General features: G+C 46.0%; 1 protein-coding gene across 1 annotated transcript in view; it reads right to left on the reverse strand.

Moving 5' to 3' along the window:
- The window catches only part of LOC107115560 (cytochrome P450 2K4-like), a 24,275-nt gene extending 4,402 nt beyond the window's left edge, over window positions 1–19,873 (reverse strand). The window contains exons 1-6 of the mRNA XM_015417303.1: window positions 19,691–19,873; window positions 12,049–12,211; window positions 8,307–8,456; window positions 5,078–5,238; window positions 4,268–4,441; window positions 1,500–1,647 (exon numbers count right to left, since the gene is read on the reverse strand). Coding sequence (XP_015272789.1) covers window positions 1,500–1,647; window positions 4,268–4,441; window positions 5,078–5,238; window positions 8,307–8,456; window positions 12,049–12,211; window positions 19,691–19,873 — 979 coding nt within the window. The remainder of the gene's footprint in view (window positions 1–1,499; window positions 1,648–4,267; window positions 4,442–5,077; window positions 5,239–8,306; window positions 8,457–12,048; window positions 12,212–19,690) is intronic.
- Between the last annotated feature and the right edge of the window lie 2,207 nt (window positions 19,874–22,080).

Consider the following 22,080-nt stretch of genomic DNA (forward strand, 5'->3'; position numbering starts at 1 on the left):
AACAGTGGGAGGGCTTCTAGTGTCCTGGCCCCACACAAGGGCTAATGGACTTGACCTGATGTGTTTTGGCCTGCATAGGCCTTCTTCAGAGGTCAAACACAGTGAGGAACATATTGGCATATGTTCCTATGTGAAACGTAATCAAAACCAACATATTGCTGTACAAGTTCATACTTTTCAATATACAATAATATAAATTTAATTGTTGTTTTTGTTTCAATAGATGAACATCATCAAGAGACCGAAGTCCCAACAAGAAGGACGAACTTTCTCGAGTTTGACTGTCCGTTTCGACTTGCGTCTTTATCAAATGTCCTATCAGATATAAAGACACTTAATTACAGGGAAATATCAACTCCAGAGGAAGTTTCCACAATACTCTCCTACAATAAAGCTCAAATTTTATACATACAGTTTATGGTGTTTTTCTTCAATTCAATAATTCCAACAATAGGTGCAAAAATTCTATAAATGTAAATATATCTCATTAGAAAATCTGACATAATAACACATTACAAATATAAATATATCTCACTGAACAACTCGTAATATACAAAACAATTTATACTATTTATACACACTATGTACTATAGTAAAAACTATTCGTCTTATCAAAGATGGCTATTTGTAGCTTGTTGAATGTGGGAGCTACAAATAGCCATCTTTGGTAAGATGAATAGTTTTTACTATAGTACATAGTGTGTATAAATAGTATAAATTGTTTTGTATATTACGAGTTGTTCAGTGAGATATATTTATATTTGTAATGTGTTATTATGTCAGATTTTCTAATGAGATATATTTACATTTATAGAATTTTTGCACCTATTGTTGGAAATATTGAATTGAAGAAAAACACCATAAACTGTATGTATAAAATTTGAGCTTTATTGTAAGAGAGTATTGTGGAAACTTCCTCTGGAGTTGATATTTCCCTGTAATTAAGTGTCTTTATATCTGATAGGACATTTGATAAAGACGCAAGTCGAAACGGACAGTCAAACTCGAGAAAGTTCGTCCTTCTTGTTGGGACTTCGGTCTCTTGATGATGTTCATCTATTGAAACAAAAACAACAATTAAATTTATATTATTGTATATTGAAAAGTATGAACTTGTACAGCAATATGTTGGTTTTGATTACGTTTCACATAGGAACATATGCCAATATGTTCCTCACTGTGTTTGACCTCTGAAGAAGGCCTATGCAGGCCAAAACACATCAGGTCAAGTCCATTAGCCCTTGTGTGGGGCCAGGACACTAGAAGCCCTCCCACTGTTATCCCCCCCCCCCAAGCACCAAGAAGACAGAGCATCACTTGCCCCAGCCTGAGAGTTCCTATCTATACCTTGTGGCTAATAGCCACTGATGGACCTCTGCTCCATATGCTTATCTAATTCCCTCTTGAAGCTATCCATGCTTGTAGCCACCACCACCTCCTGTGGCAGTGAATTCTAGATATCCTAGAATAATGGAAACCAAGCAATAGAAAGGACTTACTCTGAATTTCAGGGTACTTCATCATCAGCAACAAGCTCCAACGCAATGTAGTCGAAGTAGTCTCCATGCCCGCACCAAATAAGTTTGACACAACAGCTTTTAGGTTTTCATTATGGAAAAATCCATTACTCTGGTTCTTGTTCTTTTCCTAGAAGATGAGAAGAAAGGATTCCTTTCCTTTTCTTTGTCCAATTAAATCTCTATGGCTTAATGCCCTGAGCAATATAACAATCTAAAATTTAATTTGCTAAATTGCGACCTCTAGTTATTTCTCAAAAGACAAAAGGAATAAATTATTTTGTAACATTCAAAGTTATATTAGGATTTTGATCTGAAATGGGACCACCCTGCTTGGAATAGAAGTGTAGAAACCCACCTACCACCGTAAAATGGAATGGCATCTTAGGTTGGAATATAAAGGACATTCCAATTAAATATGAGAACTTGTATCTATTCTACCAAGAGAGCAAGAGCAAATCCCGTTAGAGTAGGGAACAAGCAAAAAGCTGCCTCTCATAAACATTGTTGAATGGGCATTCTTTCTTGCAAGACTAAAGGCCATGAGGGAAGAGAATCAGGGAGAGGTATTCCCAAAAATTGTGAAGAACAAATTAATCAATCACGAAGAATGGAACTGTTATGAGTGAAGAATAGAACTGTTATGATCAATCTGCTTAATCCATTTTTAAATTAAATTTACTGATTCAGCGAGCCCCAGTGCCTTGATAAATTATGTGGTTAAAAACAACAACTGGCCATTTCTTGTCCGTGATAAGAACAATAAAGCCAAATTTCCATTAACACAAAAAAGTAACTTTAAGCATAGATTAAATGGGAGTATCTATGCCCTAGATTCCAGTGACGGCTGACTAAATTTGATATGCAAAGCTACACCAGCAACACAGCGTGGAACGTTTAGCAGCTTTCTGAGGAAAGTAAAGAAGTGGAAAATTAACAGGTTCCATGACTGCCTAAATTCTTATTCTAAAGGGATTACCCCCAATACAGGGTTAATTTTGGTTCTCACAGCCTTTTGATGCAAGGCCCAGTTTAAATTCAAAGCAAATAAAATTCCAAGAAAAGGAAATTCTTTAACTTGTTCTAATTCACACACACACACCCCAAATGGCCAACAACGTGAGAGCCAGTGTGGTGTAGTGGTTAAGAGTGGCGGACTCTAATCTGGAGATGCGGGTTTGATTCTCCACTCCTCCATATGCAGCAAGCTGGGAGAGCTCTCCTCCTGCAGGTACAGTGTGTCCTGCCTTCTCCAGCCAGTTTGGTGTAGTGGCTAAGTGTGCGGACTCTAATCTGGGAGAACCGGGTTTGATTCCCCACTTCTCCACTTGCAGCTGCTGGATGACCCTGAGCAAGCCATAGTTCTGTCTGAGCTGTTCTTGAAAGAGCAGTTCTTGAAAGAAGAAGAAGAGATTGGATTTATACCCCGCCCTTCACATGCCATCTTGTCAATTGTGCACTGTCATTTCTGGGGTGAACTGGTAGTGAAATCAATCTGCTCTATGACTCAGCTCAAATTCTATGTTAAAAGAGAAGAAGAAGAAGAAGAAGAAGAGATTGGATTTATGCCCTGTCCTTCACTTGGAGTCTCAGAGCAGCTTACAATCTCCTTTCCCTCCCCCTCCCCACAACAGACACCCTGTGAGGTGGGCGGGGCTGAGAAAACTCTGACAGGAACTGCTCTTTATCAAGGACAGCTGTGCCAGAGCTTGTGACTGACCCAAGGTCACCTGAGCAGGTGCAAGTGGAGGAGTGGGGAATCAAGCCCAGTTCTCCCAGATTAGAGTCCGCACACTTAACCACTACACCAAACTGGCTCTCTCAGCCCCACCTACCTCACAGGGTGTCTGTTGTGGGGAGGGGAAGGGAAAGGAGATTGTAAGCCACTCTGAGACTTTGGTTGGGGAAGGGCAGGGTATAAATCTAATCTCTTCTTTTCTTCTTTAATTGTTACAAGCCAAGTCATATCCAGAGGGAGTGCTTGGTCGATAGAAAAGTAACAAAAAATGTGAAAAGGGGATTGGGCTCAACCGAAGATATCACTGTGATACATGAAGGTCAAGCTAACAAAATAAGTTATTACAAATATTTATTATGGGGTCTACATTAGTAAAAGCTAAAATAAGTTAAAATAAATTATCCAGATATCAGACTCTTAAAACTTTTTTACATACAGAGCTGTTAGTTTCACGTATACAATTGATGGGTATATCTTATGACCAGTAGACCATATTCATTTTGGCCCCTTAGGGACTTCCTCAGTGGTCAATATTACTATTGTAAAACAACACACATCCAGAAATAAGTGAATGAAAAAAGATTTTCTTTTAACCAGATGTTGCTTTCTCACGTGATGTGCAATTGCTAAATGTTTACACAGTAAGACATGGATATTTGTTACCAGAACAATTTGGAAAGTGTGTGCACTTACCATGAGAGATTACCCATTATTATTCTGTCCACCCAGGAAAGGTGCAATTTATTCCATTTTCTGAATTCTCAGTATTTCGGGGTTTTTTTTTAAGTTAGTGTCCCCTTTTTGTTGCAGGGACATAAGGGGAAAGACAACTGGGGAATGGGAGAACGCAGAATAATGTTTGCACTGCATATTTTATTGGTGGTTTTCTTGTGATAATCCCAGTTAGGTTGATGGGTGGCTCCCCCTTCCCCCAAGCACCTGGCATTCACACGCAAAGAGACTTTAAATCAATGGGTGAGAGAAGTTCACCTGTGATTATCGGCATGTTTACCTCTTGCTGTTGGATTAGAAAAGCATCGATAAAGCTCCTCTGATCGTTCACATCCAGTTCTTTGAGGTGTTCTACAAAGGTGGCCTGTATGAAGTCACGCAATTCCTTTGAGTTCTTAAGGACAGTCTTGCGGCCACCAGAAAGAAAGCCCAGAGCAGGAAACATGTTGTACAGCTAAAAGAATAAAATATGAGGGGGGAGAAAGATCAAGAAATCCCCAAATCCTACTGCTGAGGCAGAAATCTCAAAGGTGTTTTGAAAAGAGATGCTTTAGGCTGGTCCTGCATTGGGCAGGGGGTTGGACTAGATGGTTTGTATGGCCCCTTCCAACTCTATGATCCTATGAAAATCTCCCATGATGCAGTTTCCCCCCAAACCCTCCCGCTGGTTTCCAAGCATTGTAGTGGTTAGGGTTACCAGGTTGTGTAACCAGTGGCAGACTAGGAACAGGGACATGGGGGGGGGTTTGCTAGCATTGCACGTGCTATGACGTCACTTCCAGGCAAAACCACAAGTGACATCACCCTGTGTGCGACATTAACATCTTTTAAAATCTTTCTCCCACTTCTGTTTCAAGCAGCCACAAGGGTTGCCTGAGGCCCTGGCCGCACTTAAAGCGAAAGGGCTGTTTCCTATATTTTTCAAAACATTTCAAATCAATTGCAGGTTTCTCAGAACAAGTTTTGTCTCTGCTATGAAGTCCTGAGTTTGTGCATAAGGATCTTTAAAGGCATGAATGTGTACGTAGTCCTGCCTGTACTGTTTGTACTGGTATTTCAACACTTTAAAACCAAATTTGAAATAGTTTACCAAGACGGAAGGACTTCCCAAGACCCGGATCTCTTCATTGACCAAGTTCAATAATCTTATAAATGTGGGATCTTCGAATTCATATCGCTTGCCGAGTAATATGGATGCTATAATATTGGCAACAGCGGCATTCATGAAGGTGGTAGCCTCAAATGGTTTCCCTATAGAACAAATATTACAGTGAAAATATCATGTTATGGAATTAACCTCGGTATCACTGGTGCCTCATGCACTAGCTCGCATATGCTTGGCTAGTATTTATCATCATTGTATGGGTACACCGTATGCTCTGCAGTGTGCAGAGGGGGAATTCTAGACTGGACCACTTCAAAGTACGGCTCGGGTATTTTGGCACCTCCCAAATGCAAAGACAAAAAGCCACCTCACTGTTGTGTACTGCCTCTTGAAGAGGCTATCCCAAGTAGGCCTCAGAGCAAGCAGCAAAGTAGGAGGAACTCAACATAGGCTGCCGTCACACGTAACAGAAGCCACACAAGTGAGACGGAAAACAGCCGGAGTGTCCGGGCGCGATCTCACCAGCACATCTGGGAAGCGTAGCACTCCCGTGGCTCAACCGAGGCTTCCAGCCGAAACTGCGTGGCAAAAAACTAGTACCTTGGAGGTACTAGTTTCCGGAAACTGCGGGGCAAGGGCGGGCGTCTGATCGCGTTTCCGGTGGCATCCGGCGCCTGCCCATGTCCCCTTGCAAATAAGGTGGGTTTTTTTTGTCCAAGTCTCTGTGGATGCGCATGCGCACCCAACGGAGCATGCACATTTGTCATGTACACAAAAATAAAAAACAGTTTGCCGCGGCGCGCGCTTCTTCGTTGTGCGCCGGCTTGTCCTGTGATCGGCACCTCTCCCTTGCCATGGAACCTCCACAGTACCTCCCCAGGACCTCCACAGGAGGTCTGATCACGTAACTGCGCAGTAGTTTGCCCCAGGGCAAACAGCCACGCTTCTCCTCTGCCGTTTCCTGCCCGTGTGACCGGGGCCTTAGTTTCTTATCTGCATCAGTTAGGGCTATTTTTAGGCACAGGAGTGGAAGTCCGGCTGGCTTCAGAGTTGGCCATGCCCACTACAGCCAAAACCTCTGTGTGCGTGGCTACAGAGGGAAGGCCTGGAGAGCGACCCCCCTGGTGACTCCAAGGTGGGGGCCCCGGGGGCCCCTGGAAGGATCGGGGAGGCATTTAAATTAGATTCCTCCGCATGCTTTCCGCGGCCTGTCCGAGGGCTGACTTGCCCGGTCTTCCCACAGCCGCAGGGTGCCTAGGCTAGGGTTGCCAAGTGTACTTACCCTTGGCAGTGGGGGAGCCTTGCCGGGCTCCGGGAGCTCTCATAGGACGCGCGTGCATGTGTGAAGCACGCGCGCGCTGCCAGCACATCACAGGAAGTGACGTGCTACGTCGCTCACGTTGGGGACATGGCCCATATGGTTCCCCCCCCCGACGATCTGGGCCACGGCCCCAACGTAAGCAACTTTGACGCAGCTTCGGGGGCAGAGTCCCCCCCGGGGCCCGTTTCCGCCGCGGCAGAAATCGGGCCTCCAAAGCGGGGGTTTCCCCGTCCCCCGCCCCCACTTGGCAGCCCTAGCCCGGGCAAGCCAAGGGAAGGCAGTTTAAACTGTCTTCCCTTCCCTTCAAGGGAGGGCTTGCCCGGGCAAGCCAAGGGAAGGCATGGGGTGTGGTCTAATATGCTAATGAGCAGCACTATTAGGAGTGTGGCCTAATATGCTAATGCATATCTGCTGTTGGGTGTGGCCTATTATGCTAATGAGTTCCTGCTGGGCTTTTTCTACAAAAAGAGCCCTGGGCCATCAGTCAAATTAAGTTACACAGTTGAGTCATTAGGCCAATGTGAATTCCTCCTATTCATGAGAACACTTCTGGGCAGAAAGCCCAGTAAGTCAAACAAACCAAGCTCCCACCGATGAAGAATCTCATAAATTAAATTCATTAGTCTTTTCGTGGCAAAATATATAGAGAAAGGCAGTTAAGCAAATAGGAACCTTATCTCCTTAACTGTATGCTGGAATGTCCACCATCCATTAGTTCGTTTATTAGGGTCAACGGCCATATTCAAACATAGGTAAAGGTAAAGGTAAAGGTTTCCCTTGCTCAAAAGCCAGTCGAGTCCGACTCTAGGGTTGCGGTGCTCATCTCAGTTTCAAAGCCGAAGAGCCAGCACTGTCCGAAGACGTTTCCGTGGTCATGTGGCCGGCATGACTAAACACCAAGGCGCGCGGAACGCTGTTACCTTCCCACCGAAGTGGTACCTATTTATCTACTTGCAATTTCTTGCTTTCGAACTGCTAGGTTGGCAGGAGCTGGAACTAGAGATGGGAGCTCACTCCATCATGCGGCAACTCAGGTCTCGAACTGCTGAACTACTGGCCTTCCACAGCCTGCAGTTCAGCGTCTTAACCACTTGAGCCACCGCAGCTCCTTATTCAAACATAGTACAATATAAAAAGATAATATAAAAAGATAACGGTTTAAAAGAAAAAAAATAACATCATTAGGATATACAAATCATCATATTTCATAGATAAAATATATAAAGGTAAAGGTAAAGGTTCCCTTGCTCGAAAGCCAGTCGAATCCGACTCTAGGCTTGCGGTGCTCATCTCCGTTTCAAAGCCGAAGAGCCAGCGCTCTTCCTACCATCATATTTCAGAAATTAAAAAAATATATATTATTCTAAAATATATATAATCAAAACAGGGAAGGATAATTCCTACTGAACCGGTCTATCGTTTGCTGCGCACTTTGATCGCTTGGGCATAGAGAACATAGCTGTTAGCTCAGTAATGGCTGGGATTTCATCAGTCAATAGTTTCTCGAGACAAGCCTGATCCGTCAGCACGGCTAGTCCTTTCCGAAAAAGGAAGGATTGTCTTATCGCTAATTTCTTTACAAAAAGGACAGCGGATTAAAAATGTGTCCCAGTGTTTCCACCTCGCCAAGGGAGCAGGGACAGATCCTTCCAGTATACAAGATCTCAGCGCTTCTCTTTGCCATCTCCCTGTTAGCAGCTGCAGGAATGGACCAACAAAGCAGCTGCAGAACCAGGCCCAGACAACCCTGGCCTAGAGCGCTAGAAACAGCTTAGTTAAGTATCGTTACTTCTTACTCCAGCAGCCAAGTTACCTGTCCTACAGTTACTGTTCATAAAGAGCTCTTCAACTAAACGGAACTGGTTGTTGTTTGCTCCACTACACAAAACTCGCCTTCAAAAGATTCAAACTTCTGTATTAGGAAACTGCACTCCTCAACAATTCTGTCTTCTATGGTCTTCTTGCCCATTCCGTAGTCCCTCAACGTGGTTATCGCAAACCGCCTCATCACTTTCCAGTTCTCACCATTAGAAAACACGATACCTGGAGAGAAACAAAAATCAGGTATATTGAGATGCAGAACAGGCATTGGTTCCTCACGGTTTGGCTCTTGGACCATAGAAGACCCTTCAGCCTGGTTGGAGAAGCTAAAACATTCACCTACTAATGGGGACTAATACTGGGAATGGAAGGCAGGAGAGACATAAGTTCCTTGATTAGTTGCAAAGCATTTTCAACACTGAGCAAATGCAGGAGAGAAATACAGGATAGAAAGCCCTGACCTGGATAGCCCAGACAAGCCCGATCTCATCAGATCTCGGAAGCGAAGCGGGGCTGACCCTGGCAAATATTTGGATGGGATACCTCCAAAGAATACCAGGGCTAGGTGGCAGAGGCAGGCTATCAAGCCACTTCTCTGAACGTCCTCTGTGCCCCTGTGGGAGTCACCAGGGGTCACCATGACTTCCAGGCCCAGACACACACAAGCACACAAAACGCAAAAAAGAGAGAGAAAGAAATACAGGGAAGAAATAAAAAGTTTACTGGGTGCCACTCTTTGTCCCTGAGAACTGAGCCAGCTCATAGCCATATAACCAGGCATGTTTCTAGGTCACCCCACTAAGGCTGCCAAGAAGATCTCCCAGAATTACAACAACATCTTAGATATCTTCAGCTTCACCCCATCTACTCTGTTCTTGCTGGCTGTGCAGGACCAGGGCTAGACTGAATGTCCCCCTTCCCATGCCATGAACTTCAATTCGTCTCCCCCTTCCTTTTCTCTCTCCCTGCAACCAGCCTCCCTATTCATTACTCAGGGATGGGAGATTGTGCTCTCTCTCTGTGTGTGTGTGTGTGTGTGAGTGAGTGAAGTATCATTCAGTCACAGGCATCTTATGGCAACCTCATAGGGTTTTATTTATTTTATTTTCCATATTCGCGTCCCGCCCATCTCGTGAGCGGGCTCAGGGCTGGTCACATCATCTCAAAGAATACAATAAGGTTTAAAACACAATAAAACATTACGTTATAAGCATTTAAAATCAGTAGACAGACAGACAAACCTTCATTGGCATGTAAGAGATAAGATAACATTAAAGTTTAGGAATACATCAAAGGTATGGGTGTCGAACAGCCAACAAAAAAGAATACCGGGATACCATCTTGTGAAAGAAGATCTTTTTGTAACATCTTTTTGTAACATCTAGAGCACTTTATGTTGTTGTAAATGTTGTTCTTATCTTGTTTGTATTGTTTTAACTACGGGAATATGTTGCCCATTTGTGAGCCGCCCTGAGCCCGCTCGCGGGGAGGGCGGGCTATAAATTTGAATCAATCAATCAATAAATAAAGTGATCAATTAATAGTTTACCTGGTTCGAATTACATGTTGAAGAAAGCAAGCAACATTAAAAGTCATAGAAGCGTTTTGCCCAGAGAGTAGCAACTGGACCTTGATACTCTCATTAAGACCACACCAGGTAAAAAGAAATTTTCCTTGAATCTTAATATAAAATGGACAATTTAAAAGAATATGGGAAACAGATTCGATAGTACCCTGGCCGCAGGGGCATTGCCTAAGTTCATAGGGGATTTTTTGGCATCTTCCAGATGGCAATACCTTAAATCTGGCTAACATAGGCTGCTGCCACATGGGACGGCTGCAGCGCGGCTAATCAGAGCCGCCCCGAATTTGAGACGCCGCGGCGGGATCCCACGGATCCCCTCTGCTGCGGCGCATCGCTCCTGCCGGGGAGGAAAGTCCGATGGGAGGGGGAGGCTGCCGAACTGCGCATGCCCGATCCCACGGCCCGGCTTGCGGCGCTGGAAGGGATACAACCACCTAGGTAGGTGGTTCTTTTTTACAGCGCGGTATCGCCGTTTGGGACGGAACAGGGACGGAGACGGTACGCTCCCCAGATGTTGAGGTGGGATTGTGCCCGTTTGCTCCGCCGCCGTTCCGTCCCGCTCCCGGCCCAAATGGGCTCGTATGGACAGGCCATAAATGCCCTTCTTTGATGGTGATCAGTTAGAGAACAAAAATAAGTAGATGTCTGGCCCAGTGTCTGGGATAATCCCAGATGAACTGGGGAACAGGTTTTCCTGGCTGCCTCAGTCAGGCGCTGAAACTGAATATCTAGAAGCCTGCATTTAATTGTTTAAAATATTGTGGAGGCAGATGATAAGTAAAGCGGGTCTAGATGTATTCCTAAGGACCTAATTTTTTTTTTGAACTAATTTCAGCCAATTAGGTTCATAATGATCTGTCAGCATTAAAAAGGTAAAGGAATTCGGGTCAGGATTAAACAGAAGGCGCAGTCAGAATTTGATGGTCAGAAGCGAGGCTCGAGTTTCCAGCAGCATCTGGCTGGTTAAAATCAGTAGTTATAGCTGCTGGTGCAAATTCTGACCCGTTAGTATTGATGGATATGGACGGTTACTGGTAGATGGGTGGTCAGTAGGTCGGAGACAGCAACCTCGGGGGGGGGGGGGTATGTGGACGCCCCAGGGGTCGTTTCGTAGAAAAAGAGCTAGGGGAACTCATTAGCATAACTCATTAGCATATGCCACACCCCCTGACATCAGGGGCCTGGCGGTGGACCTGCAAGGCCGGCGGGAGTGCGAGAAAGCCCCGCCAAGGCCCTCCCTGGCCCCAGGCAGGCAGGGGTGGGGAGAGGCGAGGAGGAAGCAACTTACCCTCCCTCTTCTTCTGCCTCCTCCTGGCTGAATGAGGGCTGGAAGTGGGGCGGCCAGAAGCAGGGGGCGGGGCTTCATCATGTGCCCCGCCCCCCGCACCTCACCCGGGGGAACTGCGTTCCCCCATGATCCCCCCCCAAATGACCTCTGGGACGCCCGCTGCCTCAGCCAAAAGCCTGGCGGAACAGCTCCATCTTGCAGGCCCAGCAGAACTGAGTAAGATCCCACAGGGCCCTGATCTCATTGGGGAGCATGTTCCATCAGGTGGGGGCCAGGGCAGAAAAGGCCCTGGCCCTGGTTCGAGGCTAAACGGACATCTTTTGGTCCAGGGACCACCAGGAGATGTTGATTCCTAGAGCGTAAAGCTCTTCGAGGCCTATACGGGAAGAGGCGGTCCCTTAGATATGTTTTGAAGACAAGAGACAAGCAGAGGTGCTTTACCGTTCCCTGCCTCTGTGTAGCAACCCTTGAGTGCCTCAGTGGTCCCTCATCCAAGTACCAACCAGGACCAACCCTGCTTAGCTTCCAAGATCTGACAAGATCTGGTTAGCCTGGGCAACTGGCTTTGAACTGTCAGGGCACTGCTGAAGGCAAAAAGAAAAATATTCGGAATGTTTCGCCATATGGGGAAAGTGAACGAGCTGCATGGGGGAAGTCCTCATACGATGAAGGTATGCATCCACGGCCACTGTTGTTTGTGCCTCTGTTTTTTAACCCTTTCCCCTGTGCTGTGTCCATGATCTCAGTTTCTTGGGGTTCTTCTTTGCCCTTTGGGAGGGGAAAAGTGCTTGTATCAGACCAGTTTAAGCCAGACCAGTTCTATACACAGGAAAACTCCAGTTTGCATCTCTCCCAGGGTCATGTTTGGCACAGACTCTCCATGGCTGTAAGTTCTACATAAGTAAGCAAGACCAGCTACTCTTCAGAAAGAATGACCTCACCGTGGCCACGTTCAGCCTCTTCAAACATTGGGATCCTGGGCCTGTCCACAAAGGCATCTCCCTGGTTCACCAAAGCCTCTTTTACAGTCTTGTAGCCTGACAAGACGACCATTTTCTGGAATCCCAGTTGGAGGGTGAAGACGGGGCCGTACTGCTTCGATAACTGAAATGCAAGGGAAGGTAAATGAGAAGCATACTTCCGATCATCCAGATAGGGTCGCCAGCAGTGTTCCCTCTAAGCTGAGTTAGTGTGAGCTAGCTCACAGTTTTTTAGCCTGCGGCTCACACCTTTTTGTCTGAGCTCAGGAAGGGAGGGCTCCAGAGCAAACTAACTTATGCAGCAGCCAAATCGCTCGCTCACAACTTTAATGCCAGCAGCTCACAAAGTAGAATTTTTGCTCACAAGACTCCACAGCTTAGAGGGAACACTGGTCGCCAGATGGTGTCAACGAAAATATTAGACACCGTTTGGTAAAAATTTGTTGAACTAATATATATGCACGCACACACGCAAGAAAAATGCCAGAAATGTTTCTTTAATAGCGGCTAGAGTTGCCAATTCCAGGTTGGGAAATTCCTGGAGAGTTTGGAGTGGAGTTTGTGTGTGTAAATTTGGCTGTTGAGGCTTTTAATTGCGTGGAGGTAAACAAGATCATGGAGCTGCGGTGGCTCAAGTGGTTAAGATGCTGAACTGCAGGCTGTGGAAGGTCGGTAGTTCAGCAGTTCGAGACCCGAGTGTGCCACATGACGGAGTGAGCTCCAGTTCCAGCTCCTGCCAACCTAGCAGTTCGAAAGCAAGAAATTGCATGTAGATAAATAGGTACCACTTCAGTGGGAAGTTAACAGTGTTCTGTGCTCCTTGGTTAGTCATGCTGGCCACATGACCACAGAAACATCTTCGGACAGCGCTGGCTCTTCGGCTTTGAAACGGAGATGAGCACCGCAACCCTAGAGTCGGATTCGACTGGCTTTCGAGCAAGGGAACCTTTACCTTTACTAAACAAGATCATATTCAGCCTCTGTTAAAGGGACACAGCAGTCTTCTCACAGCATTTGCCTACCCTAGGATCTATTCAGTCCTAGAGTGGTACGCTAAGCACTGGGAGACCACACTTCCCCCCCCCCCCCGCCGTTTAATACGTACAAATACACCCAGGAATTTTTTTGGAGGGGGGGCGGTAAATGGTTGTGCAGCAGGTAGGAATTCAACAGAGACTTTTAAAGAAAAATAACTTGAGTGAGAAAATACTGATGTCCTTCTATCGTTGCTCAATAGAGAGCATTTTAACATACTGCGTCTGTGCCTGGTTTGCCAGCTGTACGGCTGTGGAGAGGAAAGCACTCCAGAGAGTTATCATCACAGCCCAGAAGATTATTGGCTGCCCTCTCCCGTTCCTGGAGGAATTGTATAGTTCTCGATGCTTGAAAAAAGCAAAGAACATTCTGCAGGATTTGTCACATCCTGAACACTCCTTGTTTGAACTGCTGCCTTCGGGTAGAAGATATAGGACAATTAAAACAAGGACAAACAGATTAAAAAACAGTTTTTATTCGAGAGCTATTATTGCTTTAAATGCTGTATGAAGTTGGAATTTGGGTGACATTGGTGGTTTAGGTTGCAATGTGAACCTTAAGGGAGTTATGGGATGGTTGTGAATGGTTGTGTGAGTGGATATGTGTATGGCTGTAGATCACTGAAATGATTGCACCTTTAATTTCGTTGTACTGTGTACAATGACAATAAAGTATATTATTATTATTATTATTATTATTATTATTATTATTATTATTATTATTATTATTATTATTATTATTATTAGTAACAATAGGCTAAGTTTTCTTTATACAGCTACTTTATAGCTTTGAAAAACAAAACCACTGTGTCCCTGATAGAGCTGCCAGGTTCTTCCTAGCCCCCAGCAGGGGACGGGTGGTAAGATTACCAGATCCAGGTTGGGAAACTCCTGGAGATGTTGGGGGTGGAATCAAGAACCAAAAGGGTGAGAAGAAAGTCTAATGAAGGGCCAATATTAAAAACCTAGTTATAATATACAAAAATACAGGTATTTATTAGAAAGACCGTTAAAAAACCTTTTGGTTCTTGATTCCAGTTTTTGGGCCATGTTTGTTTTTTCCCTCCCTGCGTCTTACTGATTTTGGGGGTGGAGCTGAGGAGGACAGGGACTTCAGTGGGGTACGGTGCCACAGAGTCCACCCTCCAAAGCGTCCATTTTATCCAGGGGAACTGATCTCCGTACTATGGAGACGATCTGTAATTTTGGGAGATCCCCAGGTCCCGCCTGGAGGCTGGCATCCCTGGTTCCTGATAGGGTCTCTAGGGGAGAAGTCATAAAATGTAAACATATATTAAGTGTTGTGCATGTTTTGCCACAGCTGTTCTGGTTCAAGCCAGTTTCTCTTGAACTCTTTCAGCTTCCCCCCCCCCTTTGAGAAGCATAACACCACATCAACCATTTGAGCAGAGACCTTTGCACACAGTACGCAGAAAAAAACAAGCATGCCAGGGAAAAAAACTAAGTTGGATTGCTTCTTCCTTAAATCTAGTTTTCCAAGTGCAGAAGAGTTTATTTCATTTCCTTTCATTTATTCACTAGGAGTAAAGGCCATTGTGGGAAGAAATACAATGAGTTCTAGAAAGAGGCTCCAGGTGAGTGTCCCTGCTGTGGCTGGCGGGATGATGGAGGGAAGGGGGAAACGGAGGGAGGTGAGCCTTATTTATTTCCTTCTATTTAGCTATAAGGCAGGGCTGTCTCAAGTCATTTTGCTGCCCCAAGTGGGTAGTATGGCAGAAGAGCCACATGGTGACATGCAGGGCTCTTTTTGTAGAAAAAGCCCAGCAGGAACTCATTAGCATAATAGGCCACACCGAACAGATGAAACCCATTAGCATATTAGGCCACACCCTGACACCACAGCTCATTAGCATATTAGGCCGCAGCCCCGTGTTGCCAGAAGTGTGGTTATCCAGCCACACCCACCCTTTGCTTCTTATTCTGTTTACCTTGTTTGTTGTCAAAACCCAGGGCCTTTTTTTTTTGTAGCAGGGACTCCTTTGCATGTTAGGCCACACACCCCTACTGTAGCCAATCCTAATGAGTTTCTGCTGTTGGGTGTGGCCTATTATGCTAATGAGTTCCTGCTGGGTGTGGCCAACTCAGGAGCCAGCCGGAACTCCGTTCCTGTGCGTTCCTGCCCAAAAATAGCCCTGGGACATGTATGGTTCCCTCCACCCCTATGTTGATTTGGGGCTATGCAGTGGCAGCTAAGGTAGAAAAACTCCTATGCCAGGTTTTCTGGGTTGCAAGTGTCTGGGGAGTGGTTTCATAGCCAGTTACGGGCTTGCCAACTCTGGATTGGGAAATACCTGTAGATTTGAGGGGTAGAGCATGGGGAGTGCAGGGTTTGGGGTGGGGAGGGATATAATATATCAGCAGAATATAATGCCATAGAGTCCACTGCCCAACGCAGCCATTTTCTCCAGAAGAACTGATCTTGGTCATCTGGAGATCAGTTGTAATCGCTGGAGATCTCCAGATGCTGCCCGAGGTTGGCTTATATGGGGAGGGACCACAGCAGGGTATAATGCCATAGAGTCTACTGCCCAAAGTAGCAATTTTCTCTAGGAGAACTGATCTTGGTCATCTGGAGGTCAGTTGTAATAGACAGAGACCTCCAGGTGCTGCCTGGAACTAGGCAATATTTATGGGAGGGCAAGGTTTGTTGAAGGACTTCACTGGGGAATACTGCCATAGAGCTAGCCCTCCAAAGCAACCATTTTCTCCATAGGGACTGATCTCTGTAGTCTGGAGATCAATTGTAATTGAGGGAGATGTCCAGGCCTTCCTTTCCCCCCCAACCTCTGTTTAACAGTTTAACTGATTAACACTTCCTGCTAATGCCCCATGGCCTCTTGTGACTCCCAACTTGGGAGTTGTAGTTCTAATTCCCTTTGCTATGGTTGCAGTAAGGGCAGCTGAGAATTACAACTCACAAGGTGCAATGTGTCAAAAGTGGGGGGTGTAAGAATGGAGGAGCTGGTGGGATAAGCCAATAGGACACAAAGGCAGCTTGCCCAGTGGCCAATTGGAGAGTAGGTGAGTCGTCGCCAGCATGGCTTGGCTTTTATATATTAACTAGGAATAAGGCCCATTGTGGAAATAAATACAACAAGCTCTAGAATGAGGCTCTGGGAGAGTGCCAAGGCCTTTGGCACTCAGCGTCAATGTCCTGTGGTGACGTCAGCAGGGTATAATGACACAGAGTCCACCATTTTCTCCAGAGGAACTGATCTCCGGTACCTTAAGAGCAGTTGTAATTTTCAGTGATCTCCAGCCCTCACCTGGAGACTGGCAACAATTGTTACTCAGGAAGAAATGGCTGGTTCGGAGGGTGGCATTGACTGGGGTCCCACCCCTCCTCAAAGCTTACCCTCTCCAGGCTCCACCCCTCAAATCTCCATGAATTTCCCAACCTGGAGTTGGCAACCCTATCTCCTTCCCAGCCAAGCATCAGCTTGCTATTATCTGCACCTCTGATTTCAGCTTTCCATCTCCTCCCCCCTTCCTCCTGGAGATCAGTGGTAATTCTCAGTGATTTCCACCCCTCTCCTGAGATTGGCAACAGTGGTTCCCCAGGACGGAATGGCTGGTTGGGAGGGTGGAGTCTATGGCATTGTAACTGTCTGAGGTCCCACCCCTCCTCAAACCTCACCCTCTCCAGGTTCCATCCCTCAAATCTCCAGGAATTTCCCACCTGGAGTTGGCAATCCAATATCCTTCCCTGCCAATCATCAACCTACCTTTATTTCCCCCTCACTCTTCAGCTTTCCATTTCCCTCACACACACACCTGCAGCCTCTTCCGTGATCTGAAGCCCTGACCGCCACAGAGTCCACCATTTTCCATGCTCTGAAGCCCTGACTGCCAAAGAGTTCACCATTTTCTCCAGGGGAACTGATCTCTGCCATCTGGAGAGTAGTTGTAACTCTGAGTGATCGCCAGCCCTCATCTAGAGATTGGCAACGAGGAAAAGTAGTCTTTCTCTGCAATGGGAACCAAAGCAGGTTACATCATTCTTCTCTCCTCCTTTTGACTTGCACAACAACCCTGTGAGGTAGGTTAGGCTGAAAGTCTGTGACTGGTCCAAAATCACCCACTCAGCTTCTACCACAAGAACCTGGATCTAGCAGACCCTGCTCTGAAGCACTGACTGTTATGCCTAGGGCAGCCAACCTCCAGGTGGAGCCTGAAGATCACCAGGTATCACAACTTAACTCCAGACAACAGATTGCTCCCCCCCCCAAGATAAAATAACTGCTTTGGAAGGTGGGCTGTATGGCATTCTGTTCAGCTGAGGCCTCTCCCCTCCCCAAACCCTGGCTTCCATAGACTCTACCAGAAAATCTCCAGGAATCTCCCTACCTGGAGCTGGCAATCCTAGTCAGGACTGGCCCCAATGAGTTCCTTACAAAGGCCTGCAAAGGATTTCGTTCCTTTGTCTGAACCAAGCTTGGTTGCCTACCATGGCAAAAAGGGCTCCAGTTTACAACTCATTTGTTTGCCTCCCACCCTCGTCCTATGAGTGTATCTCACTCCTTAAGTTTGCTGTCACCACTCATGGAATTGTCACTGCCTTTTTAGAGGGACAGTGAGACCCCTCTGGCCAAATATCCCTATTTGGAGATGGAATCCACTATCAACAAATCCCTTACCGCTCTGAACAATTTCTTGTCATCCACAAATTTAGCCACTTCACTGCTTACTTCCAACTCCAAACCATTAATGAACAAGTTAAAAAGCATCAGACCCAGTACTGAGCCCTGCGGTACACCACTGCTTACCACCCTCCACTGTGAAAATTGCCCATTTATACTCACTCTGTTTCCTATTAATTAGCCAGTTTTTGATCTACAAGTTGATTTGTCCTTTTATCCCATGACCATTAAGCTTACTTAGGAGCCTTTGATGAGGAACTTTATCAACAGCTTTCTGGAAGTCAAGGTAAATAATATCTGTTGGGTCCCCTTTGTTCTTCGAAGGCTAGAGACATGTGTCATGCATTTCACAACAGGCCCCCTGGTGCCTGAGTGGATGCTGTGTGGCTGAGAGGACTGAAGTTTCCGGTGGCATCGGCAGCCATGGGCCATTGCTCTCCTTCGTTACGGTTGCCTCAAGAGGAACAGCCGGATCTCCCCCCACATGTGGTGGTGGTGTTGGGGGGAGGAGGGGACCCCTCATGGCTGGAAGTGGCCCCACCACCCAGTCAATCAGTCAGTCTTTAACTGTTGCGGAGAAGGTATGGGAAGCTAAGACCTGGTGGAGGAGATTGGGTTTCTCCGCAAGTGACGGCAGCCCTCGATCCCACCTCGTGGTTGGCAAGGCAAGCTCCTCCCCGGTACTTTTCACATTGCGGCTCCCTCCTCACTGAGGAGTATTAAAAAATACTGCTCTCTGGCAACCTGACTTGCAGGGCATGGCTCGTAATTTAGGGGGCGTGGCCCCATCCTGCTTCACCGTCGCTACAGTCCTGTGACGTGTCCAGTTCAATACATCCAGCACAGCTCTTTTCCAAAGGAAGCAATCATCCTGCAGATATGGTTTACACAGAATCCAGAGAACCAAGACTACAATCCAATGCATCTTAACCTAAGATGAACCATTTCCCCCTGAGATGCAAGTTTTCTACCTGTAGGGAAGTTTTTTTAAAAAAAATGCAAAGCAGCATCCAAACATGAGACTTTCCCCATCTATAGCTATGCTAACATCTGGAAACACCGGCTGTGACTTGAGGGCACTTTCCACCACTACCTTTCTTCTCCCTTAACTGGTAGGAGGTTGTTGGCATAATAAACTTAACAGCTTTCCCTGCCTCCCAAATCACTCCTCAAGTGAAAATTGAATTTCAGCCCCAATCAATGTTCCCTCTAAGCTATAGAGCCCTGTGAGCAAAAATTGTACCTTGTGAGCTACTAGCATTAAAGTTGTGAGCAGGTGATTTGGCTACTGCATAAATTAGTTTGATCTGGAGCTATCCTTCCTGAGCTAAGACAAAAATGAGTGGGCCAGAGGCTAAAAAACTGTGAGCTAGCACACACCAACTCATCTTAGAGGGAACACTGGCCCCAATCAGTGTAATCCTAAAAATCCCCTCAGGATAGACCTGAATGAGATTCCTAGATGATTAACTGGTGCATGATGTACTTTGAACATAGCTTTGATTCCAACTTTCTACGTTTTCATTATTATTGACGGGGTCCTGTCCCCCAACTCAATTTTCATTATGTTCTGTTAGAACAGAAATAAAATACGATGTCCTTTTCAACTGGATTATGGATTCTCCAGGACTAGATCAGATTGTTTATCTTCTAAATTCTGGGGGAAGGGGGTTTGAGGGATGTTTGGTTTGGTTTAACTTGGCAGAGGTCAGTGAATTTGTTCCTGGCACTGCAGTGGTTTAGTGAAACAGAGTGCAGTTACAGCCATAATCACTTCTGATGTACTAAGATATCAAGTACATTTTATCAGTGCACGAGCAAGTTACGTGGCGTATTTGTCTTCACATTAATGCCCTACGAGATCGGCACAAGGCAGGGATCGAGAACAAAAAAGAACAAGAAGGTTACCTTTAACATGGTTCCATAAGGCTTCTTCAGATCCAAGAGGTGGAGGTTTCCAATGAGTGGTAATGAGCGTGGTCCTGGTGGGAGATTTTTGCCACTGCTCTTCCAGAAATCACTCCTTTTCCAAAGGAATGCAAGTGTGAGGGCAAGTAGGAACAACAGAGCAATAGGATCCATCCAATCCATTTCGTGCTAACAAGGCTTGTAGAGGTTACAGAGAAATTTGATCAAGGGCTGTTTCTGTCCCCTGAAATGAGCTGCACCAATTTGTTTATATAGACCTGGCCCAGTATAATCTCACCAATCATGCCTTTTATAAGAAATATTCTCCAATTTCTTGTGGACTTCCTCCATAAAAACCCTGTGTTTGAATGGGTGGTGTCTAATTCATCAAACGGAAGCTTGACAGGACAGGTTTAAACTCTCTTGACTCCTGACTGAAAGTTCAGCGCCTTTTTATCTCGAAGGCAAAGCTTGTTAATGATCTACTGGGTCCAAAGAGAAATGTTGCCAGTGAATCGTTGGCTTCCAGCAGTTGACTATGACTTTCCAGACAGTTTTCCCATTGAACATATGGCAAATATTTCAAAACAAATGGAGGGGAGCTGCACAGTTCTTCTGGCTCCTTTAATAGACCTAGCCACAGAGGCTTATTTTCCTCATCAACCACTTTGGCCAATAACTTACATTTTTGTTGTCGTTCAGTCGCACAGTGGAATCCGACTCTTTGCGACCCCATGGGCCACATCACGCCAGGCCCTCCTGTCTTCCCTCAAGCTCTGGAGTTTGCTTAGTTTCATGCTCATTGCATCGATTACACTGTCTAACCATCTCATCCTTTTCTGTCCCCTTCTTCTTTGACCTTCCGTCTTTCCCAGCATCAGGGTCTTCTCCAGTGAGTGCTCCCTTCTCATTGGGTGGCCAAAGTCTTTGAGCTTCAGCTTCAGTCTCTGGCCTTCCACTCTCAAGAGTCTTCTCCAGCACCATCGTTCAAAAGTATCTATTCTTCGGCGCTCGGGCTTACTTATAGTCCAACTCTCACAGCCATACATGACTACTGGGAATACCATTGCTTTGACCCTATGGCCTTTTGTTGGCAGGGTGATGTCTCTACTTTTTATCATGCTGTCTAGGTTTGCCATCGCTTTCCTCCTAAGGAGCAGGCGTCTTTTAATTTCATGTCTGCAGTCACTGTCTTCAGTAATACAAAGTGATTATTCTCCTGGTCAGGGGTCACATGCACCATGGCTGAGGCGAGGGCGTGAGTGCACCTGGAGAGGATGCTGACGCCATGATGGAGCCCTTCTTGTTGAGGTGAGTGGGCAAGGTGGGCCCAAGCTGGCTTCCTTGGGAGTCAGTCCCTGGCAGAGGGCAAGTGCTTGCCATGGAGCATACGCCACACAGGAGGTGCCTTCTGGATGCTCAGCACCTCCACACATGGGGGGATGGGATCCCGCCTTTTCCTCCTTCATCTCTCTACTACCAAATGAGGTAGGTGGCCACTGGGAGATAGGGATATTTGGTTTTGAACAAAATGGATTATCAGAACACAGTCTGAGTCCAGTGGCACCTTTTAGACCAACAACGTTTTATTTAAGGTATAAGCGTTCATGTGCAAGCACACTTCCTCAGATACAATGAAACAGAATTTCGTGAACTATTACATATAGGAAGAGGGTGGGGTGGGGGGTTAGTTGCCAGGAAGGGCCAATTAGAGTCAAGACAGAGAAAGAAACAAAAATGGAAATTACCAGTCTATAATATAGGTACTATATAGGTATTTGTTCTGCTGCTTCAGACCAACACGACTACCCAACTGAATCTATCAGAATGGATTATCTTTTCACCTTCTTTGTAGAATGATCCCTTGTAGAGACTTGCACTACATCAGAGCTCATTCATAATAAAATCCCCTCCCCATAAAAGCTTTTCTGGCTATGCGTCTGGTCTGAAAGGGACAGAAATAGTGGAAGTAGAACCCCTTGATTCGTTCATAAGCCTTCAGTTTGGGTTGCCTGATCCAACTCAGGAAATAACTGAGGACTTTGAGGGTGGGGGCAGGAGACTTCGGGGTGGAGCCAGGAGCAAGGGTGTGATGTCACTTTTGTGATGCCACATCCTGTGATGTTACTTCCAGGTCTACCCCCCTCCCCATATCCAGTAGGTTCCTGTGATTCCATGGTAGGAGCTTGTGCTTCTAACACAGTGGCTGTTCTCAACTCATTCTCCACGCAAGCTGCACACACTGGTACCATTTAGGGATGTCAGGAGCCCCCAGAGGGCTTCGATCAGGTCCGCAGTGGAACTGGCTGTCTTCTGCTGCTTCTTCCAGTTCTGCTGCTGCTGTGTCATCGTAGGTTTGCAGCATACAGATACACACCTAAACAGCATAC

Source organism: Gekko japonicus, unplaced genomic scaffold (genome assembly GCF_001447785.1).
Source record: "Gekko japonicus isolate JY-2015 unplaced genomic scaffold, Gekko_japonicus_V1.1 scaffold3695, whole genome shotgun sequence".
NCBI lineage: Eukaryota > Metazoa > Chordata > Lepidosauria > Squamata > Gekkonidae > Gekko > Gekko japonicus.